Raw genomic sequence first — 22,663 nt, 5'->3', positions numbered from 1 at the left:
AGTGTAGCTCTGTGGGGAAGCATTGTGATATTTAGGCCCCTGAACATTCCTTGTCAGTAAAAAAATCTTCAGTCTTCTGTAAGATTTGGCAATGCCTTCTCACTGTTTCCCACTCGTGATTTGTTTTCATCTGTCCACATCTTTTTTTAAAAAGAGAGCATATCTCCATTATGACATTCATTATATTTGAAAGGTTTATGCTAGAGATCCTTGCTATAGTTAGGGTTCAGAGAAGAGTAGGGGGGAGAATGACTTCTCAGAGTGACTGACTGAAGCTAGCAGAGGTGGTGTGGAACAGTGCTATCCATCAGAGCACACTGGGTCGCTCGGAGTCTGAGGCAGCTTGGATTCCTATAGTCACATAAACCTTCATGTAACTGAGTACCCAGATTGCCTACCCCGTCCAAACTACTGAGCCATATCAGCTGCTCACCACTAGTGCAGAGTAGACTCCCCATCATGTTTATGCTATCCAAAATTTATCAATGTACTCTGTTCTCCCAATTCTCTGAAGAGGGTGAGCATCAGTACTGATAGGTCTTTGATTAGTTCTTTTCCAAGGAGTGATGACACTTTAGAAATTGAAAAAAAATTACAATAAACTCAATGTACATTACCAGTCACAGTATTTCCTATATCCCAAATTACATATCGGTGAATAGGGCCACTGCTGGTATTTATGGAATGGTCCAATTTAATAATAATATCATTTTCTTCAGCATACGATTCACTAATTTGAGGCCTTTCTGGGTCTGTTAAAAGAAATTAAGGAAGTCAAATAATTCTGTTAACATGGAATTATCTCACTAATTTACTAGTTAGTAAATGACTTTGTATTTTGAAGAATTACTTTTAGATATAAAGTAGAATTGGGACCCCATACTATTCTGGTTCTGGACTTTTTGTCAGCACTGCTGGGAGCTAGAACATTTCAGTGCAACTGTTTCGTTGGATACCAGTGATTCCTTTGACAAGTGGATTAAGCACTTGGGCAAGCAAGATCCCTGAACATCCCCCCACCTATCCTCTCATAACCCAGTCCAGACTAGTACTGACTTCAATATCTGCATAGATGTTCCTGACAATCCTTCCACTGCCTATATTTTAATCACTACTCAACTCCACTGACCCCACCCCACCTCACCCACTCAGCAACCTGGACATACACTCAATCTCATCATCACTAACCATTGAACAATCCCTACCCTCACCAACTCTGAAATCCCTCTATCTGACCACAACCTACTCACCTGCCTTCTCACCCACACACCTCCTCCCTACAAATTCATTCATTCATTCAATCATATTTATTAAGCGCTTACTGGGTGCAGACCACTGTACCCAGCACCTGGAATATACAGTTCAGCAACAGATTGATACAATCCCTGACCAACAACGGGCTCACAGTCTAAAAGGGGGAGACACACAGCAAAACAAAACAAGTAGTCAGGCATCAATACCATCAAAGTAAATGTAATCATAGATATACACACATAATTAATAGAGTAATAATATATACAAATATACACAAGTGCTGTGGGGAGGGCAAGGGGGTAGAGCAGAGGGAGGGAGTAGGGGGAATGAGGAGGGGAGGAGAGGCAGAGGGAAAGGGAGGGCTCAGTCTGGGAAGGCCTCCTGGAGGAGATGAGCTCTCAGTAGGGCTTTGATCTGTGCTGTTCCCCCGGCCAGAGACCTCCAATCTTTTGACCCCATCCAATTTTCTCAATTCATCATGCACCATTTAGCCTTCATACCCAAGCTACTTTCCCCTGATGACAACATTGGCACTCTCAACACACCCTGCCTACTGAATTCAACTCACTCACTCCCCTATCACTTCGATCTCATACCACTTACCCACAGGCCTGGATCACCTCCACAATCCACCTTTCTCTCTCTTGTGTAAGAGCCACCGAGCACTGCTGGCTATCAATCATGATCTTCCTAAAATCTCACCAGCCCCTCCCTAGTCCTTCCCACCACCTGCCCTTTTTTCAACTCTCCAATCCTTTCCAGAAGATTTCTATTTCTAGAGGAAATCTCCTGCTTTCTCTCAAAATCCACCCTTTCCACCTGTTCATCTAACCCTATTCCTTTACACCTTATAGAAACACTGCTCCTTCTCTACTTCTTCCCCTAACTGCCATCTTCAAATGCTCACTCTCCAAAGGCTTCTTCCCCACTGCTTTCAAACATGCCCATGTCTCCTCTATCCTAAAATAACCCTCCCTTGACCCCACGTCTCCCTCTAATTATCATCCCATCTCTCTTCTACCATTCCTCTCCAAACTCCTTGATCATGCTGTCTACAACCACTATCTCAAGTTCCTCTCCTCCAGTTCTCTCCTTGATGCCACACAATCTGGCTTTCATCCCTGTTACTCCACAGAAGCCACCCTTTCAAAAGTCACCAAAGACCTCCTTCTTGCCAAATCCAACAGCCACTACTCCATCTTAATCCTCAATCTCTCAGCTACCTTTGACACTGCTGACCTCCTCTTCTGGAAACGTTATACAACGTCAGCTTTACTAACACTGTCCTCTCCTTGTTCTCTTCTCTCTCTGGCTGTTCATTCTCAGTCTCTTTCAAAGGCTCCTCCTCTGCTTCTGACCCCTTAACTGCGGGGTTCCCTAAATGTTCAATTCTGGGTCCCCTTCTATTCTCCATCTACACCCATTTCCTTAGAGAACTCATACACAAAACTACATTTCCAGCCCTGATCTCTCTCCTTCTCTCCAGCTTCATACCCTTCTCCTGCTTTCAAGATATCTCTACTTGGATGTCCTCCCATTACCTCAAACTTAATATGTCTAGAACAGAACTTATCTTTCCACCCAAACCCTGTACTCCCCCTGACTTTCCCATCACTGTAGGTGGGACCATGATTCTTCCTCTCTCATAAGCCCATAACCTTGGCATTATCCTTGACGCCTCTCTCTCATTCAACCCACATATTCAATCCATCACTAAATCCTTTCAGTCCCACCTTCACAAAAATCACCAAAATCCACCCTTCTCTCCCCATCCAAATTGTTACCACATTAATTAAAGCAGTTATCCTCTCCCACCTTGATTACTGTATCAGCCTCCTTGCTGACTTCCCAGCCTCCTTTCATTCAATAGTATTTATTGAGCGCTTACTATGTGCAGAGCACTGTACTAAGCGCTTAACTGTCTCTAACCACTCCAGTCCATACTTCACTTATCAGTTTGGAACATTTTCTTACAAAAGCATTCAAGCCATCTTTCCCCACTTCTCCAAAACCTCCAGTGGTTACCCGTCCACCTCTACATTAAACAAAAACTCCTCATCACTGGCTTTAAAGCACTCAATCGCCTTGCCCACTCCCACCTCTATTCTCCAGCCCACACACTTCACTCCTCTAATGCTAAACCTTCTCACTCTACCTCAGTCTCATCTATCTCACTGCCAATCTTTCACCCATGTCCTGTTTCTGGCCTGGAACACCCTCCCTCCTCATATCTGACAGAAAATTACTCTCCTCCCCTTCAAAGCATTATTTAAGGCACATTTCCTCCAAGAAGATTTCCCTGACTAAACCCTCCTTTCCTCATCTCCCACTCCCTTCTGTGCTGCCTTCATTTGCACCCTTTATTCATCTCCCCTTCCAGCGCCATAGCACTTAATGTGCAAATTTGTAATTTATTTAAGGTCTGTCTCCTCTAGACCGTAAGCTTGTTGTGGGCAGAGGATGTGCCTGTTTATTGTTGTATTGTACTCTCCCAAGTGCTTAATACAGTGCTCTGCATTCAGTAAGTGCTCAATAAATGATTGAATGAATGAATGAATGGGGATCTAGAGCTGCTCCAGTCTGACCTCTCCCATGAAGGATCCTGTGAGTCAGATGACTTCAAAGGTAGTAAATGGATTCTGTATGGTCCTGAGATCTGAGAATTTTTTTTCCTGAAGCCTCCTGAGAGCCTGAACTCCCAAGGCACCATGGGAGTATGAACCTCCAATCACCATAGGGAGTTCCAGGACCTCCAGACATGACTAGACTCTAAGCTATACTCCTTGTGAGAATTAAAGAATGCAGCAGCCTAAAATGTAAAATGTTAGCCGTAAACAAAGTAAGCGATGGAAGTTTCCATTTCAATTTTAATTCCCTTTTTTTTTAAACTGTTATCAATCTTTGAGACCCTAAAGCAATCATTTAGGTGATTATGCTTTAGTGCAGTAATTGTTTTTCTAGTGGCTAAGGAAACTTCTCAAAATACACAACTGAGCACACAGAGTGCAGAGGTTGGGTTCCCAGGGCACACATGTTCCTCACACACACACACACACACCTCTCCAATTCTTTTCTGGTTACTCCCACAAAAAGTACCACCTACCCAAGATATAACTCTTTCTTCTTTGCAACCAACAAACAGTGCCAACCTCAGTGATCTCCCGTTCTTGGGCAGGGATTGTCTCTATCAGTTGCCGAATTGTACATTCCAAGTGCTTAGTACAGTGCTGTGCACATAGTAAGCACTCAATACGATTGAATAAATGAAAGCATCTCTCCGTTCTGTGAGACATTGCTTAATAATAGTTGTGGGGGAAAGGGTAAAATAAGGAAAAGTACCCTAAAAATATTACTGCTTTACTCACCACCAAAGTCTGTTTTAAAATTTTTGTTTGGGGCAATTTTTGCTCCATCATAAAATGCTGTGCATGTAAAATTTGTATTCGGGGTCAAGTTTTCTTGTGTCCTGCGTTCTTGACCTGGATTATCTGAAAGAAATAACAATTACATTTACTGGCTCTGTATTAAACTTTTGCACAATTCAAAACTGGAAGAAAGTTTGCATTTTAGAGAATCTGAAAACTGATGACATAACATTAATGGCATCACTGACTTGTATTCAGGTATTTTATTTGAATATTTACAAATTTTAAATAGTATGAAAAGACTCTAAATTACTCTCAATTTTGAAATATCATGGCCTAGTGGATAGAGCACAGGCCTGGAGTCAGAAGGACCTGAGTTCTAATCCCATTGTCCGCTGTATAACCTTGGGCAAGTCACTTCATTTCTCTGTGCCAGTTACACCTTCTGTCAAATGGAGATTAAGACTGTGAGCCCCATGTGGGACAGGGACTATGTCCAACTAACTTGATTACCTTGGGTCTACCCAGTGCTTAGTACAGTGCCTGGAACATAGTAAGCACTTAACAAATACCTTAAAAATTACCCAAGAAATTGCTATATACCATACTTCTGTCATTGTTTCGCTTAAGACAAGCAGAAGAATTATCATTAATGCTATTACTATATGTATTGAACACTATTTTCCAAGTATTGTGCTAAGCAAATCATCAGATCAGACATAGTGCCTGTCACACAGGAGGCTCATAACTGAAGTAGGAGAAGGCAGATTCATTAAACAATAAGAATAAATTATGGACAATAAGAAGAGCAAATTAACTTTAAGCAATTCAAATTAAAGGACATTAGACTCTGTAGCAAGAACACTGTTTAAAAGGAGCAGATCCAGATTTCTCCTTGCTCCAAACTGTCCTTGGTTCAGTGGCTAATTAGCCAGTGCTGCCCTCTCTGCCTTCACTATTATTTTGCAGTCGCATTAAATCCTAAGGAAACACAGTTCTTATGGAAGACAAAATAAACGTCCCTCAATCATGCCAATGATCTTTACAATACAAACTATTGGGGGGAAAAATGCTTCAGACCTGAAGGTGCTGCTGTTATATTCCTCTTCTGTGGCCCTTGTCAGCCTCTCTAAGATCAATTGGATACTTGGTGGGAAGCTTTCTAGAACAGCTTGTTCCAACCATGTTTAGTAAAGTGTTCTGATCACAGGAACAGCAGCCTAACCTGGGTTGTTTGACTATTTATCTAAGCAACTTTTTTTCATGTGAAAGTATATGAGCACAGGTCTGGAAGTTAGATGACTTGGGTTCTAATCCTGGCTCTGGCAGTTACCTACAGTATAACCTTGGGTAAATCACTTGACTTCTCTGTGTCTGTTTTCTTATCTCAAAGATGGAGATTCAATGTCTGTCTCCCTCCTACTTAGACTGTGAGCCCTCATGTGGGACAGGTACTGTTTGTCCCCTAATTAACTTGTATCTACCTCTGTACTTAGAACTGTGCTTTAACCCTAGTAAGTGCTTAACAAATAATAATAATAACCATAAGAATAACATATTTTCTGACTCCCAAGATTACTGCTTCTACTATCTTCTTTCTCTGATAATATGAATTCAAGGAATTATTCATTTCAACTGTTAATAACCCTAGTTTTTCAATCACTCAATGATATTTATTAAGCACTCAGTATGTGCAGAGTACTTTACTAAATATAGGAGAGTACAGTGCAACAGAGTTATTAGAAATATTTCCTTCCCACAATGAGCTTAGAATTTAGAGAGGGAGACAAATACTAAAATGAATTATGGATATATATGTACATACTGTAAGGTGGAGTGTGAGGTGAATAAAAGATACAAAACTAAGTGCAAAGGTGATGCATAAGGGAGAGGGATTAAGGGAAATGTAGGCTTAGTTGGAGAAAGCCTCTCAGAGGAGAAATGATTTTAATAAATCTTTGAATGTGGGGAGAGTGATGGTCTGTCAGATATGAAAGGGAGGGAGTTCCAGACCAGAGGTAAATTGTGGGCAAGGGGTCAGAGTGAAATAGATGAGATTGAGGTACAGTGAAGTGAACATGCTGGTTTGCAGTAGGAAATCAGTGATTTAAGATAAAAGAGGACAAGGTGATTGAATGCTTTAAAACTGATGGTTAGGAGTTTCTGTTTGATGCAGAGGTGGATGGGCAACTAATGGAGGTCTTTGTAGAGTGGAGAAAAATGGACTGGACATTCTTAGAAAGATGATTCAGGTAGCAGAGTGAAGTATAGACAAGACTGGGGAGAGACAGGAGGCAAGGAGGTCAGCAAGGAAGTTGATGTGGTAATCAAGGTGTGATACAAGAAGTTCTTGGATTAATGCGGTAGTTTGGATGGAGAGAGTTGGGTAGAGGTTAGTGATGCTGTGAAGGTTGAAAAAACTGGATTTTTTGACGGCCTTAATATGCAGGTTGAATGTGAGAGATGAATAAAGCATAATGCCTTGGCTACAGGCTTGTGAGACAGGGGTGGATAGTGGCACTGTCTATTGTTATAGGAAAGTCAGCGGGAGGAAAAGGTTTGGGTGAGAAGATGAGGAGTTCTGTTTTGGTCATGTTTGTTTGAGGTATTGCGGGATATCCAAGTAGTAAAGTCCTGAAGAGAGAAGGAAATATGAGACTGCAGAGAAGGAGAGATCAGAGCTGGCAATGTAGATTTGGGAATCATCTGCATAGAGGTGGTACTTGAAGCCTTGGGAATGAATGAGTTCTCCAAATGAGTGGGTGTAGCTGGAGATTAGAAGGAGACTCAGAACTGAACCTTGAGGAATCCTACAGTTGAGGGTGGGAGACAGCAAAAGATATAGAGAAGAGCCAGGAAATGATGGTGTCAGTGAAGCCAAGGTTAGATAATGTTTTCTTCAAAGAACTTCTCATAGACCTGCTGTCTATGTATATATCTAAAATGGCCTATCAAAAACATTCCTACTTATATGATGCTTAATATGTTTCTTCATTATAGGGTTATCCTCTAAACAGAAGGGCAGCATACAGGACAACCCATCTCAATTTATATTTTTTCTTTTATCTTTTGACTTCCATGTCTTTCCCTGTGTTACCAGAAAAAAAGAGAGTGAAGGGTAATTCTGGGCAGGTTTGACTCCCCACATTTTAAGTTTATGATTTGCTTCTGATTATCCTGATTCTGATTACAATTACATTGAATGCTGAAGTGAGACTCTCACTCAACAATGCTGTGTGCATTGGATCCTGACAGCAGGAGGACAGAAGCAGGGTAAACCAGTTCTCTTTCATATGTGCCTTTCTATTGGTCCAACCTAGAAAATGGAATTTATGGGGTATCATGGTTACCCCAGTTCTGGCTTCATGATTGGTGTGGGGCAGTGTGGGTTTTTAACTTTTCCCACTCTATTCCTTCACTATCTAGAAGTGGCATTTTGTATTGCATCTCCTCTGATTAGGTACTATTTTATGGTATTTGTTAAGCCCTTTCTATGTGCTGGGGTAGATACAAGACAATCATATTGCACACAGTTCCTGTCCTACATGGGGCTCACAGTCTTAATCCCCATTTTACAAATGAGGAAACTGAGGTGACTTGCCCAAAATCACAGAGCATGCAAGTGGTGGAGCCATGATTAGAACCTAGGTCCTTCTGACTCCTAGGACCATATTCTATCCAGTAGGCCATCATGATGATACCATCAGCTTTAAAGCTCTCAATCACCTTGCCCCCTCCCATCTAACCTCACTGCATTCCTACTAAAACCCAGCACAATTACTTCACTCTGACACCAGTCTACTCCCTGTACCTCACTGTTGTCTATCCCACTTCCAACGCTTTACCCAAATCTTACTCTGGCCTGAAATGCTTTCTCCCTTCATACCCAAAGACCACCACCCTCCCCTCTTTCAAAGCTTTATTAGAAGCACATCTCCTGCAAGAAGCTTTTGCCAACTGAGTCCTAGTTTCCGCTACTCCATCTCTCTTGTGCATCACTCTTGCAATTGGATCTTTTTTCAATTTACCCTCAGCCCCACAGAACTCATGTATGCATCCATAATTTATTTTAATATTTGCCTCTTCCGCTTGGTGCTGAGCTTCTTGTGGGCAGATAATGGGTTTACCAACTCTGTTATATTGTACTTTCTCAATTGCATAGTACAGTGCTCTGCACACATTAAGCACTCAGTAAATGCCATTGATTGATACAAATTCATAGGACATTATGGTGTTATTTTAGAATACAGACTGGCCGGGTGTGGAATCACTAGCATAGCCCTGAGAGAAACTGGATGACCTGTTGATGAAGGGTGACTCAGGGAGAAGGAATCTGGATGCACTGAGAAGCAATGTGGCCTAGTGGAAAGAACACAGGCTTGCGAGTCAGAAGGACCAATGTTCTAATCCCAGCTCCACCACTTTTCTGCTGTGTGACTTTGATCAAGTTACTTACCTTCTCTGTGCCTCAGTTACCACATCTGTAAAATGGGGATTAAGACTGTGAGCCCCACATGGGACACAGACTGTATCCAACCAGCACTTAGTATAGTGCCTGGCACATTCATTCTTTCATTCAATCATATTTTTTGAGCACTTACTATGTGTAAAGCAAATTACTAAGTGCTTGGAAGAGCACAATATCACAATAAATATACCCATTCCCTGACCACAATGCATTTACAGTCCAGAGATAGTAAATTGTAAGCCCGTCAAAGGGCAGGGAATGTCTCTATCTGTTGCCGACTTGTACATTCCAAGCGCTTAGTACAGTGCTCTGCAGATAGTAAGCACTCAGTAAATATTATTGAATGAATGAATGAATAAATATTTAACAAATACCATAAAAAGGAAAAGAAAAGCCTTGCTGTGGAAAGGTCATTCCACATTTTAGCAGTTGCTAATGAGGTAGTTTTCTATTAAAAACAATGTCTGGGAACAGACCTATCTTATTTCCAGACAGGTGAAGCTGCTTTTCCCCTTAAATAAGCTGCAGTTGGTTGTATGTCCCCTGCTTTGACACTTCTCCTCTTCTTTTGCTCTTATCTGTCAAGCTGCGTGAAGGACATCTTGTGCATCTTTTATTGCTGTTTTTCACTGCTTTTTTTTTCTTTCCTGATTTGAGCTTTTCCCCTGATATTCACTGGAAACTGTAAACTCCGTTTCTACTCCAAACCCCTTTATGCCACTTGAAATACTATAGCCAATGATGCCTTACCAAATACTTAAGGGTAGAATGGTGTCTGTTGCGTAGGTTGCAGAGATATTCTGGCCCAGGACAGTTCTCCTTACTAGCCATATGTGCAACTGTGAGAAACTGAGTCACTGGGCACAGGGTACCGGATAAGGCAATGTGGATGGTTTGAGAAAATCATTATTCCTACTGCAAAGATAAGAATAATAATGTTGGTATTTGTTAAGCACTTACTATGTGCAGAGCACTGTTCTAAGTGCTGGGGGAGATACAGGGTCATCAGGTTGTCCCATGTGAGACTCACAGTTAATCCCCATTTTACAGATGAGGTAACTGAGGCACAGAGAAGTTAAGTGACTTGCCCACAGTCACACAGCTGACAAGTGGCAGATCCGGGAGTCGAACTCATGACCTCTGACTCTGAAGCCCAGGCTCTTTCCCACTGAGCCACACTGCTTCCCAATATGTATGTCCTACTGGCAGTAGAACATACATTTCTCTAAGCAATGTTTCCACAAAAGGCAATAAGCCTGAAAACATGTAATACTACATTTTCAGAGACAAAGTGGACAAGTGTGCAAAAGATACTCTCACGAATAGGTATCATTACCTTGAAACCAAACGTGGCTCTAGATCAAAGCTCAGCACAGTTATTATCTTTGCAGTGTAGTGGATACAAAAAGGTGCAGAGAGCAATGCTAAATCCTCTTACAAAAGATTTTGTAACTTTATGAAAGATTTTGAAATTATCAGCAGACCAGTGCTCTGGAATTGTTATGTAAACTTATCTAGAGAAATACACCAAAATCATCAGGCTATTCTACAAAGGAATGGTTGTTCAATTTAGAATTGGAGGTGAACTGTCTGATCCTCACCCAAATGAAAGACATCATCAAAATCTGATACCTGGGTAACAGTCCGTCTCCTCCATTTCTCTCCGTGGTCCACTCCAAATGGCTACAGCCCTCTTCTCTCCATGAAAAGTGCCCTTTCAAAGGTCATGAATGATCTCTTTCTTGCCAAATGTAACGGCCTCTACTCCATCCTCAAATTCCTCAATCACTTAAATGCCTTTGACATTATGAACCACCCCCTTCTTCTGGAAACATTATCCAACCTTGGTTTCACTAACACTGCCCTTTCTTGGTTCTTCTCCTATATCCCTGAACATTCATTCCCACTTTCTTTTGCAGGCCCCTCCTCTACCTCCCACCCTCTTACAGTCGGGGTCTCTCATGGCTCACTTCTGGGTCCCCTTCTATTCTCCATCTACACCCACTCCCTTGGATAACTCATTCACTCCCATAGCTCCAGTTACCATATCTAAGCAGATGATTCCCAAATCTACCTCTCTAGCCTTGACCTCTCTCCTTCTCCATAGTCTCGTATTTATTTTCTCTGATTTCAGGACATCTCTACTTGGATGTCTCACCGACATTGTCTCCTAACTCCATAACCTTGGCATCCTCCACTCATCTCTCTCATTCAACCCTCATATTCAATCTGTCAGCAAATCCTCTTCACAACATTGCTAAAATCCATTCTTTCCTCCCCATCCAAACCACTACTACACTGATTCAAGTACTTATAACAATGTTGATATTTGTTAAGCACTTACTATGTGACAAGCACTGGGGTAGATACAAGGGAATTGGGTTGTCCCACGTGGGGCTCACAGTCTTCAACCGCATTTTAGAGATGAGGTAACTGAGGCCTGGAGAAGTTAAGTGACTTGCCCAAGGTCACACAGCTGACAAGTGGTGGAGCCAGAATTAGAACCCACGACCTCTGACTCCCAAGCCCAGGCTCTTTCCACTAAGCCAAGACATTTCACCTTGACTATTTCATCAATCTTCTTGCTGACCTTCTTGCCTCCTGTCTCTCCCTTTTCCAGCCCATAATTCACTCTGCTGCCCAGATTGTTTTTTCTAAAAATAGTTTCAGTCCACATCTCCTCCTCGATCTCCATATCAGATACTCATCATCAATTTTAAAGCACTCAATTAGCTTGCCCCCCTCCTATTTTACCTTACAGATTTCCTACTACAGCCCAGCTCACATTTTGTTCCTCTAACACCAATCTACTCTTTGTAACTTGATCTCATATATCTCACCATGTACGCCTTGCCCACATCCTCCTTGCCCACATCCTCCCTCTGGCTTGGAACTCCTTCCCTCTTTATATTTCACAGACCACCCCACCATAGAGAAGCTGCATGGTGTAGTGGAGAGAGCATGGGTTGGGAATTAGTCGTAGGTTCTAATCCAGGCTCTGCCACTTGTCTGCTGTGTGACCTTGGGCAAGTCACTTCACCTCCTCTGTGCCTCAGTAGCCTCATCTGTAAAGTGGAGATAGAGACTAAGGGCCCCACGTATGGGGCAGGGACTGTGTCCAACTCAATTGACAGACAGCATAACAAAACAAGTAGTCAGGCATCAATACCATCAAAATAAATAATAATAATAATAATGTTGTACCGCTGATTGCTTGATTAGTACTGAATTGGTGCAGAGCACTATCGACCACTTAATTGTATTTATTGAGTGCATACTGTGTGCACAGCACTGTACTAAGCACTTGGGAGAGTACCGTGTATTAATAATAATAATAATTTTGGTATTTGTTAAGCGTTTACTACGTGCAGAGCAGTGTTCGAAGCACTGGGGTAGAGACAGGGTAATCAGGTTGTCCCACATGAGGCTCACATTAATCTCCATTTGACAGATGAGGGAACTGAGGCACAGAGAAGTGAAGTGACTTGCCCACAGTCACACAGCTGACAAGTGGGAGAGCTGGGATTCAAACTCATGACCTCTGACTCCCAAGCCCGGGCTCTTTTCCACTGAGCCATGCTATATACACATCATTAATAGAGTAATAAATAATATATACAAATATACTCAAGTGCTGTGGGGAGGGGAAGGGGATAGAGCAGAGGGAGGGAAGAGGGGCAATGGGGAGGGAAGGAGGGGCAAAGTGAAAAGGAGGGCTCAGTCTGGGAAGGCCTCCTGGAGGAGGTGAAATCTCAGTAGAGCACTGAAGAGGGGGAGAGAGTTTGGCAGATGTGAGGAAGGAGGGCATTCCAGGTCAGTGGTAGCACATGGGCCAGGTGTCGACAGCGGAACAGGCGAGAATGAGGCACCATGAGGAGGTGAGTGGCCGAGGAGTGGAGTGTGCGGGCCGGGCTGTAGAAGGAGAGAAGGGAGGTGAGGTAGGAGGGGGCTAGGTGATGGAGAGCTTTGAAGCCAAGAGTGAGGAGTTTTTGCTTCACGCGAAGGTTGATAGGCAACCAATGGAGGTTTTTGAGGAGGGGAGTGACATGCCCAGAGCATTTCTGTAGACAGATGACCCAGGCAGCAGAATGAAGAATATACTGGAATGGTGAGAGATAGGGGGCTGATGCAATAATCTACATCTCTAAGAGACCTTCCTGATTAAGCCCTTGTTTCCCCTTCTTCCTTTCCCTTCTGCATCCCCTTCGCACTTGGATCTCTACCCTTTAAACACTTGATATTCACTCCACTCTCAGCCCCATAACACATGATGATGATGGTATCTGTTAAGCGCTTACTATGTGCCAAACACCCCCACCCTTTAGAATGTAGGAGGAGAATTCAAAGTGATCCAGGGAAGGAAGAAAACACAAGTTCTAGCACAAGAGAAAGAAGTAGTAAGGCCCAGTGGATATGTGCATATGCATAATTTATTTAACTGTTTTTTTGCCTCTTCTTGACTGTAAAGCTCCTGTTGGGCAGGGAACATATCTACCAACTCTGTTGCACTGTACTCTTCCAAGCACTGAGAACACCACTCTGCATGCTGTAAGTACTCAATACATGCCATTGATTGATTAAGAGATTTAAAAAACAGCATTAAAAAGGCCAGCATTACTCCAGACTTTAAAACACTAGCAACAATGGTGCAACACAAACTACTTCTACTTAGAAGTCCTTAGATCTCTTATCAAGTGCAATATTGAGAATAGGTATTCACTGATTCCAAAATGAAAGAATTTATTTTATATTGATTTGCTACACAAATGAAATATTGTATCAAATAACTGTTTCTGAATCTAATTTTAGAATTTTTTGTAGACCTTTTTTTTTTCCAATTTAGCTTGATAGGATTTAAAAGTGATAGCAGGAGCTAGTGCCAGTAAGTATTCATACTGAGATTATTACCATCATGTGTGAAACTGCAACCTCAATCCCTTGCTCGGGTTAGCCTGGGCCCACTGAAAACCAAAATGAAAGTTTTCATAAAAAATTTCTATTCAAACTTCCAGATATGATATAAAAGGAAATCTTTCCTGATTTAAAAACAAATAAGGAGTGTTTGGTGAATATAGTATTTCAGCAAATTATACAACCCCTCCAGAGAAGTGTCCCTGTAACAATGTCTACAGGTAGAAATTTGGGGATGACAGTGTACAGAGAAGCAGCATAGCTCAGTGGAAAGAGCTAGGGCTTGGGAGTCAGAGGTCATGGGTTCTAATCTCGGCTCTGCTGCTTGTCAGCTGTGTGACTTAGAACAGTGCTTGGCATATAGTAAGCACTTGACAAATACCATTATTATTATTACAGAGGATCAAAAAGGAAATCCACTCAACTTTGAAAGGAAACCAAATATTCTTACCACGATATATATTTTTGTCATTTGAACTGGAATTCTGGAGTATATCATTCCAAAAGATGTCCACAGAAAAAACGTTTTCTTTAGAAATGGTCCCATTTGGAACTGTAAAAATAAAGTAATTAATGTGGCTTTACTTCTGCTTTATATTGTGCATGTGCTTTATTATTATTTACCACTCTTAGAATGCCCCAGTGACATAGGTAACCAAGCCCTGCCCTCTCCCAAATTTTCCTATCACTGTAGATAGCACAACCATCCTTCCCGCTGACAAGCCTGTAACCCTGACTCCACTCTCTAATTCACCAAAACCTTCCAGTTTCACTGTCACAACACTGCCAAAATCCTCTCTTTCCTCTCCATTCAAACTGCTACCACGTTAGTACCATAACTCATCCTATCCCGCCTAGGTTACTGCATTAACAGTAATACAAACAATCCCTGCCCACAATGGGCTCACAGTGTAGAGGGGGAAACTGACATCAACACAAGTAAACAGGCATCGATACAAATAGAATTATAGGTATATACAGAAAGTGTGATGGGGGGGGCGGGTGGGGGAGAGCAAAGGGAGTCAATCAGGGTGAAGTGGAAGGGAGTGGGAGCTGAGGAAAAGTGGGACTCCTCTGGTGCTAACCTTCTCACTGTGGCTCCATCTTGCCTTTCTCACTGCTGATTCATTAATACAGCATTCACCCTTCTGCATCACCCTTGAACTTGGATTTGCATGCTTTACTCACCCCTCCCTCAGCCCTATAGCACTTATGTACATATCCATAATTAATTCATTTATATTAACATCTGTCTCACCCTCTAGACTGTGGGCAATAAACATGTCTATCAACTCTGTTTTATTGTACTCTCCCAAGTAGTTAGTACAGTGTTCTACACACAGTATGTGCTCAGTAAATATGACATTTACTGAATGATGCTCATAATGAAAAAAATGATAATAAAAATAACATTATTGGTCAAGTGCTTAGGTTTAGTGGATAGAACTCGGATCTGGGAGTCAGAGGGGCCTGGGTTCTATTCCCAGCTCCACCACTTGTCTGCTGTGTGACCTTTAGCATGTCACTTCACTTCTCTGCACCTCAATTACCTCAACTATAAAATGGGGATGAAGACTATGAGTACTGTGTGGGTCAGGGACTGTGTCCAACCTGATTAACCTGTATCTATCCCAGTGCTTACAATAGTACTCGGCACATAAGTGCTTAACAAGTATGATAATTATTATTATAATTATGTGACAAGCATTATACTAAGCACTGGTGAAGGTACAAGACATCCAGGTCCCACATGGGGTTCTCATTTTTACCAGGATGGTGAACAGGAATTGAATCCCTATTTTGCAGATGAGGGAACTGAGGCAGACAGTTAAGTGACTTTCTTAAAGTCACAAAATAGACAAGTGGTGGAACAGGGATTAGAACCTACTTCCTCTGACTCCCAGGCCCAGGCTCTTTCCATTAGACTTTGCTGCCTCTTGTGGTACTATACAAAGTAGCTTGAGAGATTAAAATAAAAGTAGAAAATGTGATCTAGCCTCCAGGCATTTACTGCCTAATGGCAAAAGCATTGCCCCACTGAGAGCTCACCACCTCCAGGAGGCCTTCCCAGACTGAGCCCCCCTTCCCTCTGCTCCTCCTCCCCTCCGCCCACTTTCCCACCCTCTGCTCTTCCCCTTCCCCTCCCCCTCCACTCAACAATGTGCTCATTTGTATGTATTATTTATTATCCTATTTAGTTAACGAGGTATATATTTCCTTGATTCTATCTTGATGTTGTCTTGTTTTGCTCTGTTTTGCTTTGCTGTCTCCCCCATTTAAATTGTGAACCCATTATTGGGCAGGGATTTGTCTCTATCTGTTGCCAAATTATACATTCCAAGCACTTATTACAGTGCTATGAACATAGTAAGCACTCAATAAATACTATTGAATGAATCAGTGAATGAGAAGGAGAACGAGAAAAGTTAAACATGAACCGTCAACTAAGGAGTTGACATTTCAGCATGGAGGTGAACCAGACTGCTTGATCAAGACAGATCAAAGAAATCTGCACTGAATTCATTTTTCTTCTAAAGAAGTCTTTCCTCGTCACAGTACAAACTTTATGGCACTGATTTTCCATTCAAACAATTCTTGATCTCCCAAAAAAGGAAATTTCACTTTCTACTTAGCCAAAGAGGTAGAAACGCTATCAAATATTCAGAGTATATAATAACTTATTCTATAATGGAAAAGAGTATTACAAGAGACTTTGTTCTTCACCAAGATGGCATATTGATTATACAAATACAAAAGTGAATTCAATTATCATTTCTGCACAGGACATACCTATCAGCAGGCTGAAATTTTTTTCATTACTGAATCTTGGCAATATCCCATTTTCAATCTAAAAAATTGTCAGAGGACTCCATCCTAGCATTTTATATCCAATTCTGCCTGAGGTGACTCAAAAGTGTCAGCTGGAACAGGTGCATTAATTCTGAAATTGCATGGGAGATCCTCATGTGTATGTCTCTTTGGTGTGTCTTTTGATTAGTCCAGGAGAACGTCTAGTTAGAGCTGAAACCCAAAATAACCTACTTGGACTCTGGAAACTGTCCTCCACTACTTCCTTTCGAACCCAACCCACAAGCCAGAAATGAGGTCAGGGAAGCCTGGACCTGAAAAAGCCCCAAGTATAACACCTGATCCCCACCAACAGGCTCCTGACCCATACATAGTCAATTGACCCTGGGCCCACTGGGACTGAAGAGGAATTTTCTATCAAAAGTCTGCATTCAAATCTCCAACTCAAAAGACTAGGGAAAGCTTGTTCCCTCTTTCTTGTTATAAAGATCAACGGGCAATGTTTGATGAGGAGTTCTGTATCAGCAAAAAATAGACCTCTTTTGGGGATCTGCTCTTGTGAATTGTGTCACTATGGCAAATATGGGGATGACAATATGCAGAGCATCAATAATGAAACAACTCTCAACTGCAAACTCTAGCAATCTTTCTTACCACAAGTAAGATTAAGGTGACCTCCTGAAGAGCAACCTTGGAGCATGCTATTCCATTCAATAACAATGGAAGTGTTTGCTTTTTCATTGGCCACTGTATTATTGAAATGTAGTTCTTCCAGATCTGTGACAATAAAGATAGTGAAATATGTTATTATTATTGCTCTATGTATATAAAGGCCTATAACTCTTTCCATCAGATCACACTGCTTCCCTACATTGTCAAGGTTATACAGTATCATTTGTCATTACTCAAAGAAGCCCAGCGATATGATATTGACCTTTGCCTCAGTACACTGTGTCACTTACCTGCTGTATGACCTTGAGCAAGTCACATCTGTTCTCTGTGCCTTGTTTTTTCAATCTGTAAAATGGGGATTAAATACTTGTTCTCCCTCCTAGGTAAACTCTGAGTCTCACATAGACCCAGGACTGTGTACAACCCAAATATCTTATACAGTATAATACTTGATATATCAACCAATCAATTGGCGGTATTTATTGCACTCTTACTCTGTGCAGAAAACTGCACTAAGCACTTTAGAAGGTACAATACAATGGATTTGGTAGACAAAATCCCTATCTACAAGAAGCTTAGAGTCTAGAGGAAGAGGCAGATGTTAAAAATAAAGTACCAATAGGGGAAATGTAGAGTATAAGGACATGTACATAAGTGCTATGGGGCTATGGTATCAAAATCCTTAAAAGCAGCATGGCTCAGTGGAAAGAGCACAGGTTTTGGAGTCAGAGGTCATGGGTTCGAATCCCAGCTCTGCCACCTGTCTGCTGTGTGACTGTGGGCAAGTCACTTAACTTCTCTGTGCCTCAGTTACCTCATCTGTAAAATGGGGATTAAGACTGTGAGCCCCACGTGGGACCACCTGATTCCCCTTTGTCTACCCCAGTGCTTAGAACAGTGCTCTGCACATAGTAAGCACTTAACAAATACCAACATTACTATTATTATTACCCATCCAAAGGCATAGAGGATGCAGAGAAGGGGGTAGGTGGAGGAATGAAGGCTCATTCAAGGACGGCCTTTTGGAGGGGATATGAAATTAGGAGGGTTTTGCAGGTGGGGAAAGTGGCTGTCTGTTGGATTTGAAGGGCATGAGGGTTTCTGATCTAGGGAAAGAGATGGGCAAGGTGTCAATATTGGGATAGACAAGATTGAGATACAGTGTTGGTACTGCTGTTAAGAGAAGTGGCTTGTACAAAATGGACTGCAGTAGTAGAACAGAAAGATAAAGTAGGAGCGAGAGAGCTGATGCTTTAAAACAGATAAGGACTGTCTGATGCTGAGATGGATTGACAACCAGTGGAGGTTTTGAGGAGTGGGGAGATACGAACTGAATGGCTTTTCAGAAAAATGATCTGGGTAGCAGAGTGAAGTATGGATCACAGAGTGGAGAGACAGGAGGCAGGGAGCTCAATGAAAAGGCTGAAGCAGTAGTCAAGGTAGGAAAGGATAAGTGCTTAGATCAGCATCTTAGCAGTTTGGATGGAGAGGAAAGAATGGATTTTAGTGATGTTGTGAAGGTAGAACTGACCAGATTTGGTGAGAGATTAAATATGTTAAACAAGAGAGCAGAGTTGAGGATAATGTCGAGTCGAGGATAATTACAGAGTCGAGGATACTGTAATGTCTACAGTAATGGCAAATACAGGGGGAATACAGGTTTTAGGTGGGAAGACTGGGGTTCTGTTTTGGACATGTTAAGTTTGAGGTGATGGAAGAACATCCAAGTAGAGATGTCCTAAAGTCAGGAGGAAATGTGAGACTGCAAGCGAGAGTGGCCAAAGATAGAGAGGTAGATTTGGGAGTCATCTCTTGGTGATGGTAGTTGAAGTCATTGGAGCAAATGAATTCTCCAAGTAAGTGGGTGTAGATGGAGACTAGAAGAGGACCCAGAATTGAGTCTTGAGGGACCCCCACAGTTAGAGTGTGGGAGACAGAAGAGGAGATTGCAAAAGACTGAGGAATGAGTGGCCAGAGAGATAGGAGAAAAAAATCAGGAAAGGACAGTGTAAATGAAGCCCATGTTAGGTAATGTTTCCAGGAGAAGGGGCTGGTCCACAGTGTCAAATGGCAGCTGAAAAGTCACTGGACTTTGCAAGGAGGAGTTCATTGGTGACCTTAGTGAAGGCAGTTTCTGTGGAGTGAAGGGGGGCAGAAACCAGATTGGAGGGTGTCAAAGAGAAAATTGGAGGAGAGGAAATGGAGACAGCAGGAGTAGACAACTCATTCAAGGAATGTGGATAGCACTGTAGGAGGGAAATGAGATGAGAACTGAAGGGGGCCATAGAGTCATGGGTGGTTTTTTTTTGGTTTTGTTTTAGGATGGGGGTACATGAGTATTTTTGAAGGCAGTGGGGATAAGTCCATTAGAAACTGAATGGCTGAGGCCGGTCAGGGAGGGAGAAAGAGATGGAGAAAAAGTTTTCATGAGTGCAAGGGCTGGGGTTAGAGATAATAATAAAAAAATTGGGGGGAGCCAAAGACACTGTCCCTATCCCCATGCTTGATGGGAAAGTGTACACCTAATGTTCTTTCATCATTCTAAAATCAAATAAATTAGTGACTCCCTGAATTTGAATAATTACATCATCTTAATATCCCAAATCTATATGTGGATCAACATCTACTTCAGAAGATACATAACCCAGTACTGAGTTAGTAGCTCAGGTAGTGGTGAAAATATCAGCCTTTCATTCAGCAGCCTTGAATGAACCCTCAACAGATTCATGAGAACTAAATACGAGGCCATAGCCATCTGCTGTCATAAGAGAAGCAGCATAGTACCCAGAGTAGATAGAGAGCAGGCCTGAGAGTCACAATGTCATGGGTTTTAATCCCGGCTCCACCACTTGTCTGCTGTGTAACCCTGGGCAAATCACTTTACTTCTCTATGACTCAGTTACCTCTTTGGGAAAATGGGGATTGAGATTGCGAGCCCCACATGAGACAGGGACTGTGTCCAACCCGATATGCTTGGATCCACCCCAGGGCTTAGCACAGTATCTGGCACATAGTAAGCACTTAAATACCACAATTATTTTTAGCATCATCTGCTGTGAAAGTTCAGGAGAAATTTATTCCACAGCCTCAGAATTCACCCAGATCTGTGGTTAGCGGCAAGATCCTAGTATTTGATGTGGCAGTCAATGTATGTGGAGCATAATGTGAGAACAGTTGTTCATTTTTACAGAAGAAAAAAGCTATTTTTTCTGCAACCACAAATGGCACCAGAATGATTTTGCTGTGTAGATTTTTCATTATCAACAGATTGAAGAGGGAATTTTGATAGTTTAGAATAACCCAACACCACAACTGGAATAGCAAATCAAGTGCATCTCTCTGCCCTACTGAGAATACTGTACAAATTTCTCGGTATATAGCTAGTTGAGGATCCTGGACACTAATTCACCATTCAATAACTTGATGGGTTATTCAAGAAGTCTGCCAGAAAGCAATCCAAAATAGTGGTCTTGTGGTGACTGAGGCCATAGTAACATTTAATGACATCACTATTTAAGCAGCAGCACTGCCTAGTAGTTAGAGTACGGGCCTGGAAGTCAGAAGGACCTGGGTTCTAATCCCAGATCTGCCACTTGTCTATGTGACCTTGGGCAAGTCACATAACTTCTCTGTGCCTCAGTTCCCTCATCTGTAAAATAGGAATTAAGATCGTGAGCTCCAGGTGGGATGGGGATTATGTCCAATCTAACTTGTATCTCCCCCAGCATTTAGAACAATGATTGATACATAGTAAGTGCTTAACAAATACCATCATTATTATTAGCACCTTGTATGGGGCAGGAGTTCAAAAAGGGACACTCAACATTCCATAGCTCAAATCAACTAATAACTGGTTCAAATGACTGCTCATGGTGAAATTTAATCCTACATGCAGAATGTGTCTGTTTATCATTGTATTGTACTCTCCCAAGAGCTCATTACAGTGTTCTGCACACAGTAAATGCTCATTAAATTTGACTGAATGAACAAATGATTGATCCTGCATGATTAAGCCATGCAAACAGAGTGCAGCATGCCAATCAATCTATGGCTCCCTCCGGTGAGGGTGGGGTGGCAGGACCCTGTTAGAACTTCTTTTGACCTCTCTGCCAGAAATACTAAAATGCCAAAATTGAACCTTAGTGGACTTTTGAAAGGGAGCACTTGATTTCTATTGCCAACTCTAAAGGGATTAATATTGGGGTATTTACCAGATATGCAAATAATGAGCTTTCACTTTGCAAGATTAAATGGAAATTTATTTGTTACAATATAAATTTTGCTTTCTGCAAAGCTGGGACATTCTGAGATGGTCAGAATCCCAGAAAGAGAGTGGGAGCAGTTATATAAGAGCTCTTTAAGAACTCCTTGGGTTTGGAGTTGATATTTCAGGAATAAACAAAGCCTGAATGCAAAGAGAAAGATGCTGGATTTGCTTTGTCCTGGAGAATTCTCCTTAACACAGAGTGAAAGTTTTAAGGCACTGCCTTTAATAATGATAATAATCATTCATTCAATCCTATTTATTGAGCATTTACTATGTGCACAGCACTGTACTAAGTACTTGGAAAGTACAATTCAGCAACAAATAGAGACAGTCCCTACCCAACAACGGGCTCACTAATTATGGTACTTGTTAAGTGCTTACTATGTGCCAAGCACTATTCTAAGCACTGAGGGAGATACAAGTTAATAAAGTTGGACAAGGTCCCTGTGCCACATGAGGCTCACAGTCTTAATCCCCAATTTACAAATGAAGTTACCAAGGCCCAAAAAAGTGAAGTGACTTGCCCGAGGTCACACAGCAAACCTGTGGCAGAACCCAGGTCCTTCTGACTCCTAGGCCTGTGCTCTATCCACTAAGCCATGCTGCTTATAAATGCCTTTGCATTTAGACTGTTGCTGGTCAGGCGTTTCTAAGCTTCTCAGAAGCAAAGTGTGATGCTACAATCATTCGTAATAATAATAATAATAAAAAAATGATAATTATGGTATTTGATAAGCACTTACTATGTTCCAGGCACTGTTCTAAGTACTGGGATATACAAAACATTCAGGTTGGACACAGTACCTGACCTACAAAGGGCTCACCATCTTAATCCCCATTTAACAGATGAGAGAACTGTGGCACAGAGCAGTGAAGTGAGTTGGCCAAGATCATACAGCAGACAAGTGGTGGAGCCAG

The 22,663-nt window shown here is 41.9% G+C and overlaps 1 protein-coding gene across 12 annotated transcripts in view; it reads right to left on the bottom strand.

Annotated features, from left to right (window-relative positions):
- Positions 1-22,663, bottom strand: part of PTPRC (protein tyrosine phosphatase receptor type C) — a 168,783-nt gene that overhangs the window by 44,489 nt on the left and 101,631 nt on the right. For 11 of the 12 annotated variants that reach the window (XM_029062918.2, XM_029062917.2, XM_029062924.2 and 8 more), the window contains 4 exons: positions 17,461-17,583; positions 14,450-14,551; positions 4,620-4,742; positions 618-752 (listed from right to left, as the gene is read on the bottom strand). In XM_029062918.2, the coding sequence (XP_028918751.1) occupies positions 618-752; positions 4,620-4,742; positions 14,450-14,551; positions 17,461-17,583 (483 nt within the window). The remainder of the gene's footprint in view (positions 1-617; positions 753-4,619; positions 4,743-14,449; positions 14,552-17,460; positions 17,584-22,663) is intronic. The other variant, XM_029062920.2, reaches the window with a different exon arrangement.

Source organism: Ornithorhynchus anatinus, chromosome 4, assembly GCF_004115215.2.
Source record: "Ornithorhynchus anatinus isolate Pmale09 chromosome 4, mOrnAna1.pri.v4, whole genome shotgun sequence".
NCBI lineage: Eukaryota > Metazoa > Chordata > Mammalia > Monotremata > Ornithorhynchidae > Ornithorhynchus > Ornithorhynchus anatinus.
This window is presented reverse-complemented; position numbering and strand designations above follow the sequence as displayed.